The sequence below is a fragment of the Tachypleus tridentatus genome, chromosome 9, assembly GCF_004210375.1.
Source record: "Tachypleus tridentatus isolate NWPU-2018 chromosome 9, ASM421037v1, whole genome shotgun sequence".
Taxonomy (NCBI): domain Eukaryota; kingdom Metazoa; phylum Arthropoda; class Merostomata; order Xiphosura; family Limulidae; genus Tachypleus; species Tachypleus tridentatus.
This window is the reverse complement of record NC_134833.1, coordinates 81,416,845-81,441,529: the sequence shown is the minus strand read 5'-3', so window position 1 is coordinate 81,441,529 and position 24,685 is coordinate 81,416,845. Positions and strand designations below refer to the sequence as shown.

The following is a 24,685-nucleotide window of genomic DNA, read 5'->3' as shown; positions in this document are numbered from 1 at the left end:
GTTTATGTGCTCTCTTACTTTATATCAATTTTTTTGCCAATTATATTTATGTTTTAGTTTTGTGTTTACAGTATATAAAAAATAATTATTTGAATGTGTTATGATAAAACACAAAGGAGTAGTTCACTATTAATTAATTATCCTTTAATAGTTTTTAAATGGTACTTTTTTGATTTCTTATCTGATTTCTAAGACTTGGAAAGTTTTAACTACAAAGTTTCTTTCTTAAAGTTAACCCTAGAGATGAAGACAGTGATTTCTTAAACTTAGATCAAGATCTTCAAGATTACTGCCAAGAAGGACAAAGAATATTAAAGGTATAAAAATATTGATCATTTAGGAAAATGTGGTCATTTTGTCTTTGAGCAATCTTATACAAATGTAGCAGTTAATTGAATTTATGCTTAAAATACTATATGCTCAAATAATTTTTAATTTATTTTTTAATTTGGTAGAAAATTTTGGTGCATTGTAGTTATTTTTTCTAATTTATAAGAGATGGTTCTTTTTTATTTCTCCACTTTTTTGTAAATAAATAAAAATTAAAAGTAATAATACAAAATATTATTTCAAAATCAAAAATTTTATTTATATATTTACTTAAATAACTATTTTTATAAACCTTAATGAAAGTAAGCACAACAACTGTAACTAAATAGCATGGCATTATCAAGGGAAGCCCTAAGAGCAGCTGCATCAGGCCCTGCAATTGAACAAGGAAGTTTTTCAAAATAATTTATTTTATTTTAATGTTTGGATTTATTTATTTTAAACAACTGCATACAAAGTTAAGTTTAAAACTACAATAGTTAAAGGCAAAAAAATAGTAATAATAGTTCAATGTCAGAGAACTTATGCATGATCAGTTATCACACCTGAACCATTGACTAATTCAGTTGACTTTTATGTGCATTGAGCCAACTGTCAAATAAGAAACTTGAGAAAAAAACTTGCTCAAAATATTTACCTGGTCTACCTTGTTAAAACAACTCATAAATCATGTAATCAATATTTCTTGTTGTTTGTTTGTCACCATTTACACTAAGTTTTTGTATTATGCCCTTTAAAGATGTATTAAATTTAATTCTGGGGGCTCGGCATGGCCAAGCGTGTTAACGTGTTCGACTCGTTATCCGAGGGTCGCAGGTTCGAATCCCAGTCACACCAAACATGCTCGCCCTCCCAGCCATTAGTATTTAATGTATTAAATAAGTATTAAATTAATATTAATTTAATGGTCAGTCTCGCTATTCGTTTTTTAAAGAGTAGCCCAAGAGTTGACGGTGGGTGATGATAACAGGTTCAGTGGGTTGACAGGTTTATTATGACCACAAAATTATACAATAGCTTTGCTAATTTTAGCCTCACATTCTTATATTTATATAGAGCTTTGCATTTACCTAAGATTGCTTGTGGATATTATCTTGAAAGTAACCAATAAAAGAAACCTGTTGAGTTGTGTTAAAAAAAAGTGTTCCCAAGTAGAGAAGGTTAAAAATTAACTGATGGCCAGTTGCCTAATACATAGTCACCCAAGTATGTGGTATAATTCATGGGCACTGAACAAGGGCAAAAGTGTACAATGTAGCTTGGATTTTATCCATATATCAAGTGGTATTTATTAAAATCAACAATATTTTTGTGACTAATTAAGAAATAAATAAAAAAGACATTCATCTTTTAAATTATCTGTATATGCCTAAAAACAATTAGTTCACATTACATAGTTCTAAATATGGCATTTAAATTTGTCACTTCTAGAAAACTGAGCCTTACTGTTTCTTCTCAGTGTGTAATCTTGTGTTCTTAACTTTTTCTCAAGCTTGCTTGTCAGAAAGCATTTAAGTTAATCATAGAAACATGCTAAATTAAATGAACATACTAAATGCTTAATTATTTCTTTTAGTTTTCTATGTGTTTTGTAACCCTTACAGACTAAATATTTTAAAATTTTAAACTAATTCTTGTTTCTTTTACCTTAACAAGGACTGGCAATACAAAGCCACAGTACTAAAACATTGGCTAGAATTTAAAAACAAGTTTTTATCTGAAGTGTAAAGGTCATGTTTTTCTAGCTTTATTGCTAAAATGTTTAATTTTTCCAGTATGAGCTACAAATTCTGAAGAAAAAAAAATGTTAGTGTTGCAACAGCTAATAACTTTTATGGCATGTTTAGTGAGGTTGATCATGATTTGATCCTGTTAACAGTATGAAAAGTTTCTTAACAATGTTTAACATTATTTTGTAAAATTAATCTCTATGCATTTTATATGACACTTTATGTTTCTCAAAATTCTAACTAATAAATTAATGTTGCAACTTACTGTAACTTGAACATATTTTTCAAATAATGCCTTATAAATCTAGTTGTGCCAGATAAATTTAAAACATTTGCATTAAAAATTTTTTTAATTTATATGAAAAAGTGTAACTTGTTTTAATGGTTTTGGTACTTATATCTTTAGCACCAAAGTATTGGAACATGAAATTACAAAGTTATACAAAGCAAACCTCTTTTCTATTAGCTGTGATTCCTTTTCCCTTGGAACTGGTTTTCTTGATTGGTCTTCTCTATACAGGATAAAATGATTGTTTTGTAACAAGTTTATCAGATATTATAACTAGTGTTAAAATTAAGAAATACTTGAACATATATAGTTGATCCAAATATTTATATTTAAAAAAAAATTTAATAGCATAGGAAATAGAGAGGGACAATACTAATAATAAAGAATGTAACAGTTTGTATGAAAGGCAAAGGTACTCTGAATTGTCAGGGGTTGTAAATTATTGTGTAAAATAACTAGCTGAAGTCCTTAAAAGTCTATATTTCAATTGAATATATATATAGACACACACACACACACGCCAAGGAAATTAATTGATTCAATGAAATTATCTGTAGGAAAATTTATTGTAGATTTAGAGCAAACAATGAAATAGACCAGCACTATGTGACAGGTGTTTTTGGTTTTTTTTCTAGGTTCTTGTAATCCTTTACAATCTTTCTTTTGAGAAACACAATATCCAAGTTTTGGCTCAAAACCCAAACTGTATTAGGTAAGCCACTATTTTTGAATGGTTAATTAACAACTTTACTAAATGGGAAAAATAAAGTAATTGTGATTTATAATAATCTTCTCCTTTATATAGCACTTGGGCCAAGCATTCTAAAAATGTATGTTCTAACATGCAGTGTTGTTCTTTTTGTGTTTTTTTTTTTTCTATTTTATACCAGACTTAAAATGAAAATATCAAAATTGGAATAACTGGATATTCATGTTGAGAATTATAGATAATGGGGAGCCAGATTGGAAAAAACATTAAAAAGCACATTAGCCACAAGTGCTTATTTTAAGCAACATAGTAAATAAATATTTTCTTAAGTAAGATTTGTGTATTGAAAGAATTTCATTACATGAATAGTACTTTAATAACATAACAGTGTAATACATAAGAGTATTATTATTCAAAATGCTAAATATATGTAAGAAAGCACACACACTATGTTTCAAATTATTTTAGTACTATTAAATGTTTGTTATGTTAGTCATCTATATCATGATACAGAGGTTATTGTACACCTTAATCAAAAATTGATTTATTACTTTTTTTGCCATATTTATTTTAGTTAAGTAATTTTTGATGACTTAGCATTGATTGTTCTTTGTGAACCACCAATTGAATAAATGTAAATGAACCTAGTATTTTAATTGGTTTCTGTGAGTTACGTATTTGTACTTAAAGTGTTACAAGATTTCTTAAATTTGATAGAAGTGTATACATTTACATTGTCTGTGCTAATGTGAAAAAGGTAGTTTGTTAGAATTGGTTTTATTGTTTTTAATGCAAAATTCTTTTATGGATTAAGTATAACTGTTAATCTAAATAGAACTTCATCTGCAGCTAACATTGTTTACAGTTTTGCTAACTTTAATACAAGAATAGTTATTGTTATTAAAGGATAAAAACACTCTTGATGCATATTAAAATAATTGTATGATACATAACCAGAAAGTATAATATATTTATTATATTGGAATAAAATTTGACATAAGATATAAGCGTTAATAGTCTTTATCATGGGTCTGCTTCAGGGATTTGGGTTACATTTTTGCTCTCAGTCACAGTTATTATCTTAAATAAAATACGTATCTAAAATTAGAGGATTAATGACCATGTGTTGGAGTATTATAAATGATCTTGGTTGCATTAGGTCATTTAGAATTATTTTTATGAACCTTATTTATTATTATGTAGTTATTATTGATTTTAAACATTAAACTACACTTCTATTTTTCTTTCAAAGTAATTGCAGTTTTTCCTGATGTTTAGTGGTTAACCAACTCTTGTTATTTCTCAAACATAGGAAGTGACTTTAATGTGTGTAACTAATGTAACTTATTTACAGCTTCTTTGTTGGATAATTGTGGATTTTGAAATTTATTGTTTCTTTTTCTCTTTAGGCTTCTTCTTTTAAGTTCACATTGTAAATGGTCATCACTAAAGCAAATTGCTTTAGATACAATAGGAAATCTGGCATCCCAGGTATTTTTTATTTTGTGAATTACTTAAATACATATATTACATTGTGTTGGTATTATCTAAACCAAGATATCACAAAAAAAAATTATAGTATCCAATCATGTTGCTGTACATAGAAAATAGTACCCTTTTGTATGCCTTCTTTTTTATAGTGTATTTTTTTCTCTCAGCATTCAAATCCAGAACACTAGCTTTTATTTGTAGAATAACTGATCTGATAGGTTTTACTAAAGATTTCATTATAGTGGGTTGGTCAAGAAAATAAACATAAACATGTGAAGTATTACTTTAAGAAATATTTTGTTACAATTTCTGGTGGCTTGGAGAGTCATGTTTCATTTGTTTCCTACAGAAGTAATATTCATTAAAAGCCTCTATAGGTTGTGGTTGTGTTTATGAATTTATACATTACAAAGAAAAAAACAAGTACTCAGTTTGTTCACAAATATACTGTCTTTTAAAGACGTGAAGGTATAAATAAAGCAAGTTGGTTTTTGATTTCATTGAATTAGGAATCTATCCTAAGTATAGAAAAGTTAAATACAGAGAAAAAATGAGTGAAATAAGAGCAGTGACATTAAAGATTTTTGCTTTCTGATGTTTATCAGAGCAGCAGTAAATAAAATATAGAATATAACTTGGAACTCTGTTGAACATGATATGTATGCAGTTTTGATGTAAAGCTTTGTCAGTGATCATGCAACACACAAACATTTTCTTAATTTAGATAAATAAAAGGCCCTGCATAGTGGCTCAACAGTAAGTCTGAAGACTTGTAATGCTAAAAATCAATACCCATAATGGGTACAGTACAGATAGCCCACTGTGTAAGTTTGTGCTTAACAACAAGGAAACAAATGTATAGAAGAACGAAAATACTGATTTATACAGAAATGGTTTGTGGTATTTATTTTACCTCCTTGCATAAAGAGATGTATGTATGATTACTATTTTAATATGTGTATGCGTACTGAGAGAGAAATTACTTTAATCATGTATATTTTAAATAAATACAAAATATTTAATTCTACACTTACAAATTATTTTATTGTATATGGATCATTAAACTTCTCTTTGAAGTTTATGTAATAGTATGACAGCTTAAACCTTTATACTTTTTTTCACCTTCTGTTTTCATGACAGATATCTTTGAACCTTGAGAAAAGTTTAAGTTCAAGACTTGTATGGTGGATGGTTTCAGAAGGCATTCTATCATCAGACAGATTTCTTGTCATCAGATCTCTAGACATTTTGTCCCAGCTTTGTTTATGTGAAAATAATGAAGAAATAATATCTTCAAATCTGAAATTTCAGGTTAGAGATTAATGCTGTAATTTGTTTATTAATTTTCATTTTAGTTGTTAGAACTCGACTAGAAACATACTGTTATGCTAGGTATTCAAAAACTTAGTGTGAAGATCAGTTTTTATAATAAAGTGATTAGAAACTAAAGTATGATGCAACAATTTTTGAAATAAAGTTTTTTAAATCAAAGAAGAATGAACCACCTTTTTAAAGTTATTAGAAACCAGAAAAAATGCCTCATCTTTTTAAAACTCAAGCATTTAGAAACCAGGGAGAGAGTGACATTATTTTTTGTAATTAAAGTGAATTGTTCATGAACCAAGGGAGGATTCATTAACTTTTTGAAGAGGAAAGAGAACTAAATGGAGAATACTAAAAGGTTTTTATTAAATTAATGTTTATGAATAGCAGTTATACATATAATTTCAAGACTAAACTTGTAACATAAAAAAAAAACTCTAAATTAAATTATATCAATATTTATTTGTTGTTAAAAGATATTTACATGGTCTTAATTCATTTTTTAAACTAACATGAATCATATTATATCATCTTAATATAGGAAGTGATTGTACTCTTAAGTTTTATATATATATATGTGTGTGTACATTCTCTCTTTCTTTCTTTAAAATATTTAATTACTATCTGATTTTAAAAATTGTTAGTTCCAAAAATAAGATTTTAAGGGAAAAGTTTATGACAATTTGTGTATATGTGTATAGAGGTAATTATTGGCTCTGTACCACCGAAAGTTAGTAGAAACACAGTTGAATTTTTTAATTTATAACTTATTTTATAGGTTAAATAAGAACTAGTTACAGGTGTGACCACAGGCATTTTGCATGTCTTAGGTAACATTTTAAAATTCTATTCCTAGTGAAACCCTGGCTCTATTATCATTAGTAAGCAATATATATATATATAGCACTGGACACTGCAGATATGTTCTGGTTAACATATTTTAACATATTTTTCTTTGTTTTTGCTCATAAATTCTTACATTTATATGAAAAAATGTGGTAAATTTGTAGTAAACTTCACTATAGCAGTTCTGGATTTATCTTACTTCAAACTGTTTTGATATAGAAGAGCTTGATTTTTTTTCATCTTTTAGTAGTTGCAAAGCTGTGAAGAATTTCTATTTTCTTGAATTTAGTAGAAGCTTGTTTTATATCTAAATTGATTATTTTAGTTTCTTGTCTATTATCACAGTTTCCAGGTCGGTAAGGTAAAATCAGACGATGTAATGTGAAAGTAAGACAGTCATTCTGTTGAAAGGTAAATGAATATAAAAAAATGTATTTATGTTTGCTACTGTAGGTAGTTGACTACTTACTAAAACTGGAGGTAACTAATTGTAAAATGGAACAAGAGCTTTTAATTTCATTCCCGATTCCTATATTTTGTTTTCTTCATACTTGTAGATATGGGAGAAAATATTCTCTTTCTTAACTGTCCACGATATAATGCTTATAATTTATACCCTGGAAGCATTGTACTCTTTTTCTGGACTAGGAAAAAGATCTTGTGAAAAGCTTATTCGAGTTCACAAATGTGTAGGTAAGTCACGGCAGTTTATTGCTGTTAATATAAGAACTGTGTGAAAGTTTGTAATTAAGGGACATTTTTAAAGAAGGTTATTTATATAATAGGTTAATACACAGTACTGAGTAAAGAAATTTTAAATGCACACCAACAGAACAATATCAAATTTAAATGAAAACTAATTTTAACATTTTAATTTAATATTATTTCATTTGTGTGCACTTAAACTTTATCGTCAAAATCTTTCATGTCATATGTATTAATCTTGAAAGGGTATTATATATTATTATTATTCAAAAGCCTGGCAAAATGTCAAATCTCAGTTTTTGTCAATTATCATTTTGAAACTAGAAAAGATTTTCTGTTTATAAATGTCTTCATCATTGTATTATTGAATACTGGATTACATTTCTGAATTATTTAAACAACTGGTAATAAGATGTAAACGTAGCTTTGTAGATGTGTTTTCCTCCTAATATGTGTCACTGTAAGTCTTGAAACTGTGTGGTGTGTCACTTGCTGTCACTACAACTTGTGAAAACGTTTGGCTTTACAATCATTGTTAGATGTGGCAATATGTATCATTAACTGCCACATGAAAATGTGAAACTGTGTCATGTTACTGTCATTTTAAGATATGAAGCTTTGTTATTACATGCTCTGGAGCTGTGTGTGCTTCTTATTGTCATGACAAACTACAAAGTTATGTCACTATAAACTGTGGAGCTATGCGTAACTACAAGTGCTGAAATTGTGCATCACTTACTGTTATGACAAGCTGTAAAGCTATTTTATGTTATTGTCACTATAACCTGTGGAGCTGTGTCACTACAAGCAGTGGCACCATGTATATTGTATAACTTACTGTCATGACAAGCTGAAAATTGCATCATTTCACTAAATTTCAAGCTGTGAAGCTGTGTTACTTACTGTTACTAATGAATCATTATCATTAAACGATGTTTCACTCTCCTCTACTACAAGTCTTAGAAATACTATTTGTGCATTCATTTCACTGTCAACATAAGTTTTGAAACTATGCATTACTTCATTGTCATTATAAGACTTATACATTTGTTTGGCTTTAACTAGAGACTGTAAAATTATGTTTCACTCTATTTTCACTGTAAACTTTAATGACATATGTCCCTTTATTGTAATTAAAGCTGTGATGATGTAGCACTTAAGTGCTAGTTTAAGCTGTAGAGATGTGTGTCATTATTATTTGTATTACTTGATATTTTGTGCTGGAGGTATGTTTTTATCATAGAATCAGACCATAACATTTATTCCAAAACTGTTTTATGTATTTTTTGTGGAATATTAAAAGATGTGTTATTTTATTTTAGTATGTTTTTTTTTTTAGAATCAAGCATTGGTAACCACTGTAATGTACATTTTTATTCTCCATGGTTTGTGCTTACTTTTAGTGGCCATTTTTTTGTAATACATACAAGCATTTTCAAATGTATATTATTTGAATTTTCATATTTGCTTTAGGAATTCTAGTGTCTCTATTGACTTTTGAACCTTGCATGTATGGTGTTAATGCTCAGTCAAACTTCAAGCTAGTGGAGGTATGTGAGCCGGTAGATGAGTCAAACATACAGCATGCTACCAGGTCAAATGATGGTATGTATATGGTAATGATTCTCCATCAGTAATTAATTTTTTTTCTGTTAATGACAGTTCATGTATCTAATTCAATAAATACAAACCCAGTACTAGCATCAGGCTTCCAAAAAAAATATTTATTTGCTTGAAGATCAGATATTTTAATATGTAGACAAGTTTCATTTTTCAACCAGTTGGAGCAATGGGAAAACTGCAGACTATATATATACTTATAATGTTAGTCAGTAGTTAGTGTACTGATTAACTCAGGTGTATCTTTCCCTACTGTTGTTTGTGTCTTTAACATTTTGAAAAATGTACATCAGAAAAGCTGCTAAAAATCTACACTAATAATTAATAGTAATTATTAATAAACTATGAGTAACAGGTAAACCATAAACCCTCTGACTAATTCAGCCTTAAGTCGTCATTTGGATATATACATCATTTAGTGGTGTAATCAGCCTTTTTCAACAGAGCACCTAACCACAAAGTTGGGCCTGCTTAGCAAATTACTAAGCACTGAATGTAAGCTTAACATACCATGTCTATAATACTTGGCCAATGCAATTATTCTTTTTAGAGAAATGTAATGCTGTACATTAAATATATTTAGTATCATATATATTTATCCTTTAGAATTACTTAAAAAAAAGGAAAACGTCACTATCTTTCCTCTTAATTAAAATTAGTAGTAATGTACATTACTATTATAATCACTATTAAAATATAGTTTTCTTCTTAGGTAACACCAACAGTCACTGTGTATCATCTGTCAGTGTTGCAGAAATGGACTCTGAATCATTTGCTTCTCACTGGTGTGTATAAAAAAATATTTAAGAATAAAATGAAATGACCTATGTTATTAGTAAAGATATGCTTTATAATGTAATGCAAAACTTGATAAAGTTACTGATTACAATCATAGAAGTTAAATTCCACATTCAACACGTACATATTTTCTACAAAATAACTTGATGTAAGTGCATTGTTTTTAAACTTGTTTCTTAAAACATTTAGGTTAAGGAGTCTTTATGAATATGCACCTGGTTATTCAGTAATAAGAGATGAGCTATATGCTGACTATGTTAAAGAGTGCAGTAGAGCAGGAAGGAAAGGAGTTTTAAGTGCTGCAAATTTTAACAGTTGTGTCAAGTAAGTTTAAATTTTTATACATTACAGTGTGAATTTTGTTCAGGGGCTTAGGGTTACTTATAAAACATTAGGATGAGATATTTCTATCATTATACTTAAGAAACTTGGGTAAAAAAACAGCAAATTATTTGGTAAAAATATGTTAATCTACAGTTGCCTTTTTTTTTAATTGACATATCCTAGCTCAAGCTTTAAAACAAATGGACAGTGAAGAATTAAAAATAAGAACTAATCTCAAATGATATACATTCAGTCACATAGTTGAATCATGAGAAAATAAAACATATTTAAAATAAAAAGATATCACAGTTATGATTAAAATTAGAAAAGATTTAACTGACAAGTAAATTTAAAATTTATGTATTCTAAAATTGATGTCCCCATTGTACACTAAAAGTGGTGGCATAAATAAACAGGACTAAATTGATGTCCTAATTATACACTGATAGTGGTACTATAAAGAAACAGGATCAAGATTATTTACTGAGTATTTGGAACAAGTTTTTTTTCCCCTTTGTATATTTTACTGCTTCAGTTTTAGGATGATATTTTGAGCATAAGAATTAAGCTTTGAGTTGGAAACATAAATGGGATATTTAGTATATTGTTTTATATATATATATATGCAGTCAGACACTAGCAATAGGTATACATATATACATACAAGGTTCAATATTAACAGAAATATGTTCCATTGAAGCTGGTTAGAATAAATTTAACTGGTAAATATGATTATAAGTAGCATTGCATTCATTTAAATGTTTCAATTCTGTACAGTTTCAAAAAGCTAATTTAAATAATAGTGGGATTTCATGAAATTACATGTTTTTTATTTGTATCTGATTTGGAATAAAAATTATTGTTAGATTATTTAAACCTTACTGATAATTTTATAATACATATATTAATTATTTTTATTTTGTTTTTTATCAAGTTCCTCATCTAGTTTTGTTTTCAGAATTGACTGTTTTATGTATACTAAAACTGTTAAATTGTAAATAATATTTTGTAAATTATGTACAAATTCATTATGTATACTTAAACATAATAAAAATTAGCATGAACTATTGAAGGACTGAGGTTATCATTTAAACCTCAAAACAGTTTCTTTTTTTATATACATTCCATCATTATTTAAGAATTTATTTTAACCCTTTCTTTAATAGAAAAATGTTTCCTCAGTCTGCACTAAAGATGTTAGAGTCAGAAAATTACCTTTTATCCTTCCATCATAAAGGTATCCGTAAAAAGTCAAATCCTAACTTTATACCATCTAAGCCATCTCCAAGTGCTGTCCACTTAAAGTCACAAGTGTCAAAGCCAGGTAATTATTTTAGAGCTTAGAAATAGAATATTTCAGTCTTATGTGATAAATGTACAAAATTAACTTTTTGAGAGATATTAAATGTGAGCTAATTATTGATACTTAGAAAATCTGTAATTAGTAACTTTAGCTGTCAAAAAATTAAAAAAAATCAGGGACCTCAGTGTGGGATATTAGTTTTTGCATATTCTCTAATCTTAAAAGTTTTTAATAAGAAGTCATTTCTTAAATTGGAGGAGAGGTAGTTTTATTAAACATTGTAGTAATCATAGTTGTTGTTTTATTAGGATAATAATTATTAGCTAGATGTTAGGTAAAATGTTTAATCTGTATAAAGGCTCAAAAATTAAAATATTGGGTCCTTTATTGTACTGATATGTTTTTTTACAATTCAATTTTAAGGTATGACCAATACAAGTGTATTGAGTTCACCTCTACCTTCTACTCCATCTCCTCCACCTACTTCAGTGACAAATCCAAACACCAGCCCAATTTTGAAAGCACAGTTGTCTGCTCCACCCCGTTCTTCTACACCTTCTCCATGCTACAACTCAGTACTAAGCCAAGTTCTTGCTGCTTGTCCCTCAAGGCCCACCTTATCTTCTCATTGTGCTACATCCTTTAAAGGGACAACAAGTGGATCTAGTACCCTTATCAAGAGCCTTCTGGCCAGCAAGGTCTCTACAGCTATCAGTCATTCACAGAATGCTTCTGTTATAGTGACACAAAATAATTGGTCAAATCAATCTCCTCAAGCACGTGTTTCTTCCACAATATCCATAAATATTAGTCCCAGTCAAGAAGAATCTAAAGTTGGGTGTACAACAAAACCTACATCTTCCACCATCTTGTTTACTTCATCAAGTAATCCTAATCGAACTAAAAGTGTTATCACCCATACTAGGTGTGCTAAAGTGAAACTTTCAGTTCCCACTCATTTTAATGGAATTCAGAAAAAGGTATATGCTTTACTTTTCCCAGTTATTTTGCCAAAAGTTAAAACTTAACCTCATCATTTTGCAAAATTTGGCATATCATAGAGTCTGTAAACTCTGTGTGTAGCTATGGCCAAGATACTCAATAAGCATAATAAAAATATGTATGCTAAAAAAAACAACAGCAAAAAATTTTACATGAAAAAATGATTGTCACTCAGTTTTTTTGTGTTTCAACCCCCAAAAAAACAAAAACAAGCCAAGAAATTTATTGTTACATTGTACAATACATAATTGACTTTAATATTACTACAGTTGGAAAACAGATATTCCTGACTGTTGGTATACCATTTATCATAATACCACAGTTATATCAGGGCAGCTATCAATGTAGTGTAACTAAGAGCCTAGAATTTATGTACAAGGAAAGTCAAGTTGAGCCAAAACATGCCTTGAGTATTACAAACTCTCTCTCAGGGGTTGGTCAAATTGGCCAACTTTGTAACCATTTTGTATTCATGCATTTTATATTTAACATTAAATTTTAATATTGAAAGTCATATAGAGATGATCTGTGCATGACTATATCATCACTGTATTCTTGTTTGCTTTCTTTTTGTTTCTGTTTTTACTATTTTGAACATCAAATACTGACTCGGAAGTTTTTATATTTGTCTCTCTTTTTGAAATTATTATTGTCACTATTTAAACCTAGGATAATAAGCTTTATAAATTTCAATTCATACAATTTTTACATTAGCTATTATTGATTTTCCTCTTTAGCATCTGTCTTGTAAAATAATAATTATCTTTAACTAAAATTATTTTACAAAAATCTGTAATGTTCAGTAGTTGTTTTATTTAGATTTCTTTTGTTCTCCTATATGTAAAGTACGAGTTTTGCTATTATGAAACATTTTTACTTTTATGAAATGTATTTTCAATAGGTTTTCTTCCAAGAGGAGAAGGACAAAGATCTCATGAATACAGAGAATCAAGTACACAAAAATGGTCCATCCTTTGATCATAATATGCCAACAAAATACAAAATTTTAGCACAGTCCTCAAAGGAAGTGAAAGTAGATGATGCATCTAAAGTCCAGAACAGGTTACCACTACCCAATCACTTAAGTGCAACCATTAGTCCCCCTCTTTCTTCTAAAGAAAACCCTGTAGAAAATACACTTAAGTTTAGAACTTTAACTATTAAGAATCAAAATGAAAATATGTTAGTAAATCCTGCCCCCCCTTTATCACTTTCACATCTCTCCAATCATACATCAACAACCAAAGTCACTTCATCAACACAGTTTCTTAAATCAGTTCTTAGTCGAATTCAGGAATCTGAAACTGAGGAAGGAAGATGTAGCCAACAGACAGTTAAAGGAAAAGCATATAAGAATTCTCCACTTTTAAATGGACTATTAGATAAGGGAAAGTTACCAATGGCACCACTGGTAAATAGCTCTCATTTACTAAATGGCAAGGACGGCATTGAAAAAAACTGTGCAATGTCAGAAACTGTGTTTATGAATAGTGTTGAAGTTCAAAATGGAAGTGCAGTCTCTAAGGAAATTAGTCTTAGAGAGATTAGTGATAGTGGTGATTCAGTGACTTCCAGTACAGAAGTTTCAGGGAGTTTATCTTTGCAAAAAGGTTTTCTGAAAGAAAGGCTTAAAATAACAAATGGCTCAAAGAACAGCTTGGAACATCCCAGTCAAAGCCCAGATCTTTCTTCCATATCTGACATTGCTCATACCTTAGACTGTGCATCCAAAGCTATCACCAGGACTAACATAGAATGTAGTTCAAATAAGTTACCAATAAACAACACATTAGTGCTTTCAACAACAGTAAGCAGCACCAGTAATGTTGTAACTTCACGTAACCTTCCTATCAGTAACTGTCCCAAAGCAGCTTTTATTGTGAATGTTGTTAATCCGAGCCACTCTGCACACTCTAAACAGTTATTGCTGCGTGCTACAGGTACAGTTTCAACCAAAGCAAATGAAAATTACCAACATTTATTGTTAAAACCAGTTGCCTATTCTAGTAAAGTAGATGAAGTTCCCCCAAAAGGTTTGTTACAATCAATTGTTGATTCCTTAAATAAATCGGAGGAAACAGCTCAAAAAGTAGTTTTAAAACCTGTTACTAATCTTCAGACTGATTCTAGTGAAAATTTCCAGAAATTTTTGGTTCAAGCTACTGTTAATTCTTCACTAAATCTTGAGGAAATTTCTCAAAAGTTTTTGATACAATCCACTGTTAATTCATCAGTCAATTTGAATGAAAATCCACAGAAAATATTTGTGCAGACAAATGCTACTCCTTCCGTCAATCCAGTTGAAATTCCACAAAAGTTGTTGGTGCAAGCTACTAGTAGTTCTTATGTCAAGCCAAGTGAAAGTGCCCAAAAGTTAATTTTTAAATCTAAAAATAACCAAACTGAAGAGTCAGAAAAACATTCATTACAATCTGTTATCATCACCTCTTTTGTAAATTCAAAAGAAACTTCTCAGAAGTTACTTCTAAGTGATGGAAAGAAACCTGACACTAAAAAAGCAAATGAAAACTCTAAAAGAGGATTTATAAAAGTTTCTAATGAAGTACGGAAGAAACCAAATAGTGAGATAAAGTTAATGTGTTTTCAACACTCTTCTAAATTTCCAACTGCTGAAACTAATTTTTCTGAAAATAAACATGTCAAACGACCATCCACTAGTATCAGCCCATCACCAACAAACCAGCCAGAGGTTAAGAGGCTACGGCATGAATCACAAACAGTGATAGGACAGAATAACGAAAAAGTGAAATCTTCTAGTTCTGCAATTATTTCTAGGACAGATATGCCAGAAGTTATTAATTTAAACCAGTGTGTAGGATTAGTTCCCAAAAAATTACACTCTTCATTTTCTAATGTAAATGTCCAGCAACAACATCAGTTATCTGACAGCCCTCCAATTAAACACTCCACTACAGGAAAGAAAAATGAAGAAGTCCAGTCCAGTAAGAGTTCTAACACAATATCAAGAACAAAACCACCTCAAAAATCAAGTTCATTTCTGGAAATGAAGTATACATGTGGTTGGAAGGGGTGTGGAAAGTGAGTTAAGAACTCTTGAAAATTTCGTCTTGGAACTTATTGTGTATATGATGTGGTTTCTTTAAGCATTTTGCTTCTATATAATGTGTAAATTAATACTCTTCACACAAATATGTATGATTATAAATTTCTGATTTTGATATGGATAAAGAGTGTCGTACTAAAACATTTTTGGATGTTAATTTTGATATAAGAGGAAGATTAATATTTTTCTAACAGATGTAACTTTATCAGTTACCATTTTGAAAAGTTAATCTTTAATCTAAGAATCTAAATCTTCACCAGATTTTTTTATTACCAGCAAATTTGAATTAGAATTTTTTTTACAAATTATTACCATGTTACTCCAAACTTTTGCATTATAATTGGTTTTTCCATTTTTCAATATACATAATTTACAAAAAAAATGTGTATCATTCATTCTAAAAATATTTGATAAATAACTTTTTTTAACTAACTTCTATTGCTATTGAGAGACAGCCTTAACTTTCAAAATATTGAACATTCAATCTTCATGTACTGAATTTTCAGATGATTTGTAACTCTTCAGTGGTTATTTATTTTCATTACCAGTATTTAGAAAACATTATCCTGTGACTTTATTATAATCTGGTAGTTCCTTTAAAAAACATGTTATAAACAGCTTCATAAAAATACAGCATCCAATAATACTTTCAGGACACATCATATAACAGTTTCTTTAGAAAAAAATTACAATCTCCAAGTGATGAGTATTGCTTTAATTTGTAAGGCCATGTATCATTTTCTCTTCTTTTATTTTCTGTTTCAATCCTGTATCTTTAATTCCAAAATGTTTTTATAAATGTATCAAATATTGATCTTCTCAGGACATTCCAAACACCTTCAGCTGTATTAGTTCACTCCTATAAAATCCATACACCCACAGTAAATGGAGACTTTATTTGTCAGTGGAATGGCTGTGACACACTGAAAAGGAAACAGCTCTCATTACTTACTCATTTTCAGGTAGTGCTGTTATAAATTTACTGACATTTTAACCCATAAAGAATAAGTCAGATTATCAGTAAGTTTTTAGAAAGAAATAAAAATCTGTAATCATTTTCAAACTAACCTGAAATTGGCAACTCCAACCTTTCCAGCATTAAAATTTTGAAATATCATATATATCTGTATGTTTAGACCAGTTAACCCTTAAGATAACTCTTTAATGGTCCAAGAGGTGAAAGGAGTGTTTTTATAAAGTTTGTGGAAATGTATTTGATGTGTAAATTACTACACCTATAACAAAAGTCAATCTCTTAGTGTAGGCAATAGAGTAATGCTGAGTAAATGTCTACCATCTCAACAGTAACTCAAAATTGTGGATAGTAGTAGCAGAAAGCCTTAATAACTGTTGCCCTAAATACCAGAATACCTATCTGGCTGTAAAAACAGATCAAAGAAACCAAATAATATAAGTGGAAATGCATATAAATATGTTTTTTTTTTAAGTTTGCTTTTTTTTAATAAAATTTAAAATATAAAGCTATTTATTTATTCATATTATTTTTGCTATAGTTTATAGAATTGTTATACAATAAATATTTTAAATAAAAATTACAAAATATATTTATGTGTGTAACATATCACATAATAATTGTCTCACTCAGTTTGTCTTTAAAAAATAGTAATTAAAATTTAATATATTACACAAACATTTTCCTGTCATAAAGGACTATCATTGTATGGAGCAAGTACTTCAAAATCATGGGAAGTCAACCAATGCCCATCCTTTTTTACCACCTCCTCATCCAGGGTATGCACCAGATGCTGCACGATTAGCCATACGAAGACATGCTGTAGAGTTTATTAATCCAAGGGAGTTTATGGTTAGTGCCAATTACAAAAGTATATTTTGAGTTTAAGAAACAAATACTGTTTTATTTGGAGAGTAATGCTAAAGAATATAAAATTGAGGAAATTATTATAGAAGAAAATATCTTTATGATATGGATTTTAGAAAGGAGAGCCAATGTGACATAGAATATATAATCTGTTGAAATATTTTGGAATAAGTCACTTTAACAATTGATTATATTCATTTGTTACATTTTACCATGTGCTTCTAAATGGGAAAAAAGTGATTTGTCATAACTCAGATATTCAACTTAAATATGTCTGTGTTACAGACCTGGGAACTGGTAAATAAGTTGCCAGTTGACAACCATTAAAAATATTTAGCTTAAATATGTTCTTGTTACAGGCCTTGAAACTGCAATTTACTAAAAACTGTAATTACAGTTTAACAAAATATTCAAAATGCCAGTTATGAGGGAGCATGCTAATTTTTTCAAACATTTCGTTAGTGTATACTTCAGTAATAATTACACCCTGCAGTTATTCTAAAAGTCAAAAAAGAAAAATCTTTAAGTCAACAAATTTAACAAAATTTTGGTGAAAATAGTCTAGTGTTTTATATAATATCCCTTGTAGTAGATATGTTATGAGAACAGTGCAGGTATTCTCTGATTAAAAACTGTCTAAATCATTTTTCTGTAATATGTATTATGAAACGTATTCTTTTTAAATTTTACGTATAGACAACTGAAGAAAATAAAAGTACCATTTTGTATAAAGAAGGCTTCTTCTATATTAAACAGCTTTAATATGAAAACAAGAGACAAATTGCTTTGTACTTAGATTCTGTTATGAATTTAGGATAATCCACCACCTGTATAGGCAATTTAATAATATGCTAAATGTATTGTAATATTTTAAAAACACTTTTAATTATTTTACTAGTAATAGAAGAAATTTCTAAATTTCAACAAATTTATTCAAGTTTTTCATTACAAAAATGTTTAAATAGATTTGAAAATAAAATACATTATCAAGTTATCTGTGAAATAAACATCTGTTAAGATGTCAAACGATAAAACACACAAGAAATTTTAAACATAAAATTTGACTAAGATGAAAATTATCCAAAACTGCTTTTTCATACATGAGGACAATAAAATTCATTATATGAGAAAAGTTAAAAATATCTAAAAACTGTTGTCTTTTGTTTCTAAAACACATACAGGAAAAAATGTAAAAAGTGAAAAGCAATAAATAGTTAATAACACTTATGTCATAGCTATTAGGTTTTATGAGACCTCATTCATCTCACTCCCTCTTTTTATCTATTTTTTTCTTTCATGCTTATTGGCTGGGTGTGACCTAGTGGTAGTGCTTTGTATTGTCCCATTTCCATGCAATCCCATACTGCATTTTGAGGTCATGGGTGCATTATAAGAGTGACAGTTCAAAAGTGGAATGGCTAATGCATATAGCCAGTGTAGCTTTGGACAAATATCAAAATCAAATAATCCCATCCTCACTGTTTAACTATATATACAGTCTATCACTATTATTACTCCTGTTGTCTTATGCTGTAAATGTAAAATGATCAGTTAGTCAACATGCCCTAAAAAAGAACCTCATAGGTCTTTGAAGAAGAAAAGTAATTATTTGATGCATTGTTGGCGTGTGTGTCCAAAAAATTTCTGCTCACTTATAGAAACCAAATGTACTGTGTGTGATGTCTTTAAGAAAATAAAGACCATCATAATCTATTATATGCAAACTTTCAAATGTGTCATGAAAGAAATCCTGGTCTTCAGCATTAAATTTTTCACCTAGGACGGTAATGAAAATCCATTACTACAAATCAGCATGTTCACATTTGTATTGGTCACTGATCATGTTGGATTTTCCAGAAGGGTTGTGGTCCACAACCCACTGGTCACAGTTAGGAATGCATGTCATTGGTTATAATAGTACCTTAGTGTTAGAGTAAGGTGGAACAATGAATTTTTCATTATTAGTTCTATTGCAAATATCAAAATCTGGCATTTGGCTGGAGAAATGTTTGAATGTGACTGTGCCATCCTAATCATAAAGAGTGGCAAGGTAATATCATGATATAAGCCTCTTCTAGCTTATCTTGATTTCTTCCTATGGAAATAGCTAAGTGAGCGATGAATGTTTTAGTGTTTGTCATATTGTGAACACAGCTTTGTTTCCTATATAATAACACACCATGGTAACAGTTGCATGAAACAAAACTACACCAAGAAATCTACCAGTGGATAAAGGAGCTATGAGTTCCTGGCAGTAGAGTGGTGTTATTGACAATGTTTTACTTCCTGTATAGTACGCTATGCCTATCACATGTCATGTTTATCAGTTGCTTGAAACAAATAAAATCAAGAAAGCTACCAATAGATAAAGGACACATTAATTCTTGGTGGTATAGAAATGTTTTCAACAATGTTTCACTTCCTGTGTAATAGCACATCATGTCCAAAAATTGCTCAAAACAAACAGCAAGAAATCTGCATTGGGCAAACCACAAATCTGACTAGGATCCAATAGAACCATTCTTGGACATTTTGGTATACCATGTGAAAGACAGTAGGAATATTCCCTAAAATGTTACTGCTCTTTAAGCTGTAAATGAATGATATCAGAGGTGAGCCTTCACTGCCTTAAAACGGGATATAAATGTAAAAAACATTTGGATCAACATTTTTATCCAGTATAAATGTATGCAACTTCAAAAAGGAGCAGTGGGGTGAGGGTATGTAATCTCTGTATTACCTTTTTTTTGTATAGAGTGTAATGTTTTTGTTTCTGTTTTTTTGTGGAGGGAATGGCATTTCATAATTATAGAAATGCCACCTACACTATATTTTAAACACGTAAAATATAAACGATGATTTAAGTAGTTTATTGCATTCTTTTACTTCAAATGTTGTAATATTGTTATACAAACTGTATGCAAGCAGCCCTAAAACTGTATCAGTTCTTTATGGTACCAAGATTTATTTTATGTATTTATTTTTTTGTATAGGAAAAAAAAGAAAGCCCTCTGGAGAAAAGTATTAGAATTACTGCAGCTCTCATCCTTAGGAATCTTACTATAAACTCAGAATTAGCACGCAGGTAAAGTTCTAGAAACATTTAAAAGTAATTTTTAAAGATGAAAATTACTTAAGTAAATTTTTGAATAGTTTCATGTGGACTGTAAGTAAGACATATCTCTTCCTTAACATTTAAGTATTTACTTCATGTAGTATTTATGATTTTATATGTTGTAAATTGTATATTATGTGTAAAATAATACTACTTTACCCCAGATGTATTTTTCTAAAGTGCAATTTACCTAAAAACATTATATTAGTTAATATTATTGATGTGCATACAGATTCACTGTTGACATACTTGTAATGTATGCAAGATGTGTATCTAAAGGTTTTATTCATGACACATTAATGTTACTTGTATAAAAATCTCATTGCAACTTTACTGTCTGATTGCTTTAAACATATATAAGTAATATTCTTGAATCCTCTTACTTTTTTTGTATTTGTTCTAAACTATATCCATGTTTTCTCCAAATGCTTGAACAAAGCAATTGAATGAGCATCTCATTATCAGCTATTGAACATTGATAATCATAGATGTTTTATTAAATTTAAGAATGTGTGCCTTTTCATCATACACTCAGTGCACAGTAATAACCATAGGTGTTTCACTAAGTTTAAGAATAAGCATTTTTTCCATTGCGTACTCTGTGAACAATTAGTAGTCACAAAGTTTCTGTCAGAATTTAGAATTAACCCCTGCTCAGCGATAGCATGGCATAGTGGTTGGGGTGTTCAACTCACAATTTGTGAGTCATGAGCTCAAATCCTGTCACCGAATATGTTTGCCTTCTCAACTATGTGGGTAATATAATATGTGACAGCCAATCTCATTTTCACCAGCAGTTAGTGTTGGGTAGTGTTAACAACATGTCTGCCTTTCTTCGAGTCTATCACCTCTAAATTAGAGACATCTAGTGCAGATAGCTCTCAAGTAGCTTTTTAAAAGATTTCTAAAATAAAACACCTGCATACTATAGACTTGAATAGTAATAACCATAGGTTTTATTTGTATTAAATTTTATAATAAGCACCTTTTTATTATTAACTCAATAAGCAATTACAGTCAGAACTTTTGTTTAATGAGAATTTAGAATCAGCATCCACTCACCATTAATTGTATCAATTATCATAATATCTTTATTATATTTTAAAATCAGCATCTGTTAACTATAGATTCATTAAACTGTAATAATCATAACTTTCTATCAGTGTGTGCAGTGAGCACCTAATTGCTATGAACTCAGTTTATGTGATAATAATTATTTTTGGAATAATTTATCTAATTCCACTTACATAAAATTCAGATAATAACAACCCTTGCCTGATGATTCTCACCTAACTTTTATCAGCAATCTTATTTAGTGTTATCTAATGGAGAATAATATGTGAAGTGTTATGATTACCACCATTCTATGTAAAATATTTGTGTTTTGAAATGCAAAAATTAATTTCTATTGTATGTAAGCATATATTGAACTTTACAATTTTTTTCACTACCTGCATGTGAAATTAAATTTATTATTTTTATGTAATGTCAGCTGTTTATATATGAAATTAATGCCCAGTACTTTGTTTTTATTACATCTCCCCATGACTGAAAATGTTTGAGATGATATAGAAGTGACATTGTTCCATCTGTCTGCCTATAAACATCTACTTTGTGCATTCTAATTAAAATCCTAAATAGAGTCTTTTTAACCTGTTGACTGCCAAGTATTTCAGCTGCTACAGCAGCTCCTATGCTAGGATTTTTTCAGCAAAAATGAGTAATTTTTAAAACAAAGGAAATAAGCGACAAATACTATTTTTTCTCTAAGCCAAACTTATAGTAGTACACAAAATGAAGAAATATATACAAAACATGAAACAATAACTCGTCCATGGCACTGTGTTATTGATCGGTTTGGACGAGTTATCTCGTCTACGGCACTGAACAGATTAATCAACTTTCATGGATCACTTCCCTTGAGGATGGTGAAGAATCCTTTTGATTTTAAGTGTAAAATGTTAAGAAATATGGTTTGTGCAAAAGAAAACATAGCCACAGAACACGTACAAACACACCATATTTATTAAGACACAGAAACAAAAACAACTAGTGATCAGTAAGATCAGCCATTATACTAATAGACATTTCTTTCTTTTGTTTTTAGATACTTAAAAAGATATGAACCAGATCTTACCCTTCTAGCCATGTCTTCAATGGAAGCGTCTCAAATTATTGCCCACTGTTTAGCAGAAGCAGCTAGAATTCAAGACAGTTAAACATCATCTGTATACATATCTCGTGGTTTACTATGAATGCACATAATCTATTGAGCATACTCTAGTGTGAAAAATATCTTTTTTGAACTACTTGCACTATGTGATCCAATGCATCATTGTGTAAATGTTACTGGCTGGCTTCTTCAACAGTACAATCAGTGCATCCATTATCAGTTGGATTTTCACACAGTGCAATTAGTGGATCACTATGTATATATAATCAGTTTAATAGTGAGTCACTGTGTATAGCTTACCTTTCCCACATTTTGATCAATGGGTTATTATGTATATCTGACCAGTTGAACTTCTTCCTAAATATATACTATTGGTTGAACTTTGTTCCACACGATGATCTTTATGGTAATTTTATACACTTTACCAGTTGAACTTGTCCGTTATATAAGTGGATCAAGATTGTATGTAAATTTGTATTTTACTGATTTCACAAGTAAGGTTTATGCAGTATATATGAAAGAAAATCTGTGATGTCATGCAAGCCAACTTGGTGAACTTTCCAGCCAAGTATTGGAAAAAACCTCAATCTTACAGATGTTTTGAGGTGATGTTTTTTGTAATAACTAAAGAAATTTTATTTAAGAGTTGAATTTAATGTAATTGGGTACCTGTAAATGCAGTAGTAATATTAAGTTTTCTTGCCCTGTTAGATTTGACTACAAGAAATGTTGTTTATATATGTATATATATATACATGCTTTACCTCGTTGTTTACAAGATAATGTAAGATGGCCAATGATAATAACTGTGTTTCCATTGATCGTGTATTTTTTTACAAAACATGGACCAAACAAGAAGGAAGTGCTTCTTGTACATTTACAACATTTGGAAATTAAATTAAATTTTTCTTTTTAATGTAACAATGAGTATTTTTAGAATTTGAAATTCACTAGAAAACGTGTTTTATCTGATATTTTGTTTTCACTCATAAAAGTACAAAAAAGTCATATGTACTTAGAATACGTGTTGTCATCTTTTTCTAATTGCTTGATATTTTTATAAATTGTTTTTGAATTTTTTTGGTTGTTTTTGTTTTAGTACTGATATGTTCAATTTGGCTTTATTGTACTGTCATTGAGAATTGAACTTTCAAGCATTCCAGGTATAAAAATAGTTTATCTTTTATTTGGAAATAATCAAAAGCAAATTTTGTTTTCATAAGTAAATTTTCAGTGTTCATAGTAAGTATGTTTATATTATATCAAAGCACCCATCATTAAATTAGATAATATTTTCCTTTCTTAAGTTTGTAGTACATGGGGGAAAAAGTAGAATAAATTTTGCCTTTCTGTTTGAATTCCCAAAAAACATTATTTATGTTGAGGTTAAGTCTTGATAGGCTTTTATTAATCATGTATTGTCTCTTTACCTTAAATGTGACTTTTCCTTAACCCTAACCATTGATACATAAAATACTTTTCCAATTCTGAGTAGCTTAGCATGGGACTGGATCTCTGAACTGTTTGTATTTTTAAGTATAGTTGTAAGGGTGCAGAACTATTCAGATGTTGTTGTTGTTTTGTTTTATTTTATTTTTTTACATTTGTTCAATAAATATTTTATAAGATTATTGACCTTTCCCTCCCACATATTTAAAACCCATTACCTGTTCTTGAATGTACTCTGTTTTTGTTTCTTTGCCATTGTGCACCAACAGCGAATGTGGATAAATTTTTGTACAATAAAATGTAACTCTATATGTATAAAATAAATAACTTCTAAATAAGTTTTGCTTCTGATGTTTTATTTATTCATTTTATTTATAATTCAGCTTGAAGTTTGATTAAATGTCACATGAAGGCTATGAATTATGCTTATAATATTTAAAAATTACATTCATAATTTAGTTACAGTAATGTATTTACAAAGGTAAACTGGCATTTGGAACAGAACATAGTTTCGGTTACTAATATGTGGTTGAGACAAGTGCAAAATTAGCAC

The 24,685-nt window shown here is 29.3% G+C and overlaps 1 protein-coding gene across 2 annotated transcripts in view; it reads left to right on the top strand.

Moving 5' to 3' along the window:
- The window catches only part of LOC143225610 (uncharacterized), a 66,797-nt gene extending 42,333 nt beyond the window's left edge, over positions 1–24,464 (top strand). For both annotated transcript variants that reach the window (XM_076455362.1, XM_076455363.1), the window contains 15 exons: positions 232–317; positions 2,985–3,061; positions 4,468–4,549; positions 5,690–5,860; positions 7,276–7,411; positions 8,897–9,028; positions 9,756–9,828; positions 10,031–10,165; positions 11,332–11,489; positions 11,892–12,448; positions 13,372–15,530; positions 16,379–16,517; positions 17,225–17,380; positions 20,389–20,480; positions 22,618–24,464. In XM_076455362.1, the coding sequence (XP_076311477.1) occupies positions 232–317; positions 2,985–3,061; positions 4,468–4,549; positions 5,690–5,860; positions 7,276–7,411; positions 8,897–9,028; positions 9,756–9,828; positions 10,031–10,165; positions 11,332–11,489; positions 11,892–12,448; positions 13,372–15,530; positions 16,379–16,517; positions 17,225–17,380; positions 20,389–20,480; positions 22,618–22,729 (4,265 nt within the window). In that variant the 3' untranslated portion in view covers positions 22,730–24,464. The remainder of the gene's footprint in view (positions 1–231; positions 318–2,984; positions 3,062–4,467; positions 4,550–5,689; positions 5,861–7,275; positions 7,412–8,896; positions 9,029–9,755; positions 9,829–10,030; positions 10,166–11,331; positions 11,490–11,891; positions 12,449–13,371; positions 15,531–16,378; positions 16,518–17,224; positions 17,381–20,388; positions 20,481–22,617) is intronic.
- The last annotated feature ends 221 nt before the right edge of the window (positions 24,465–24,685 follow it).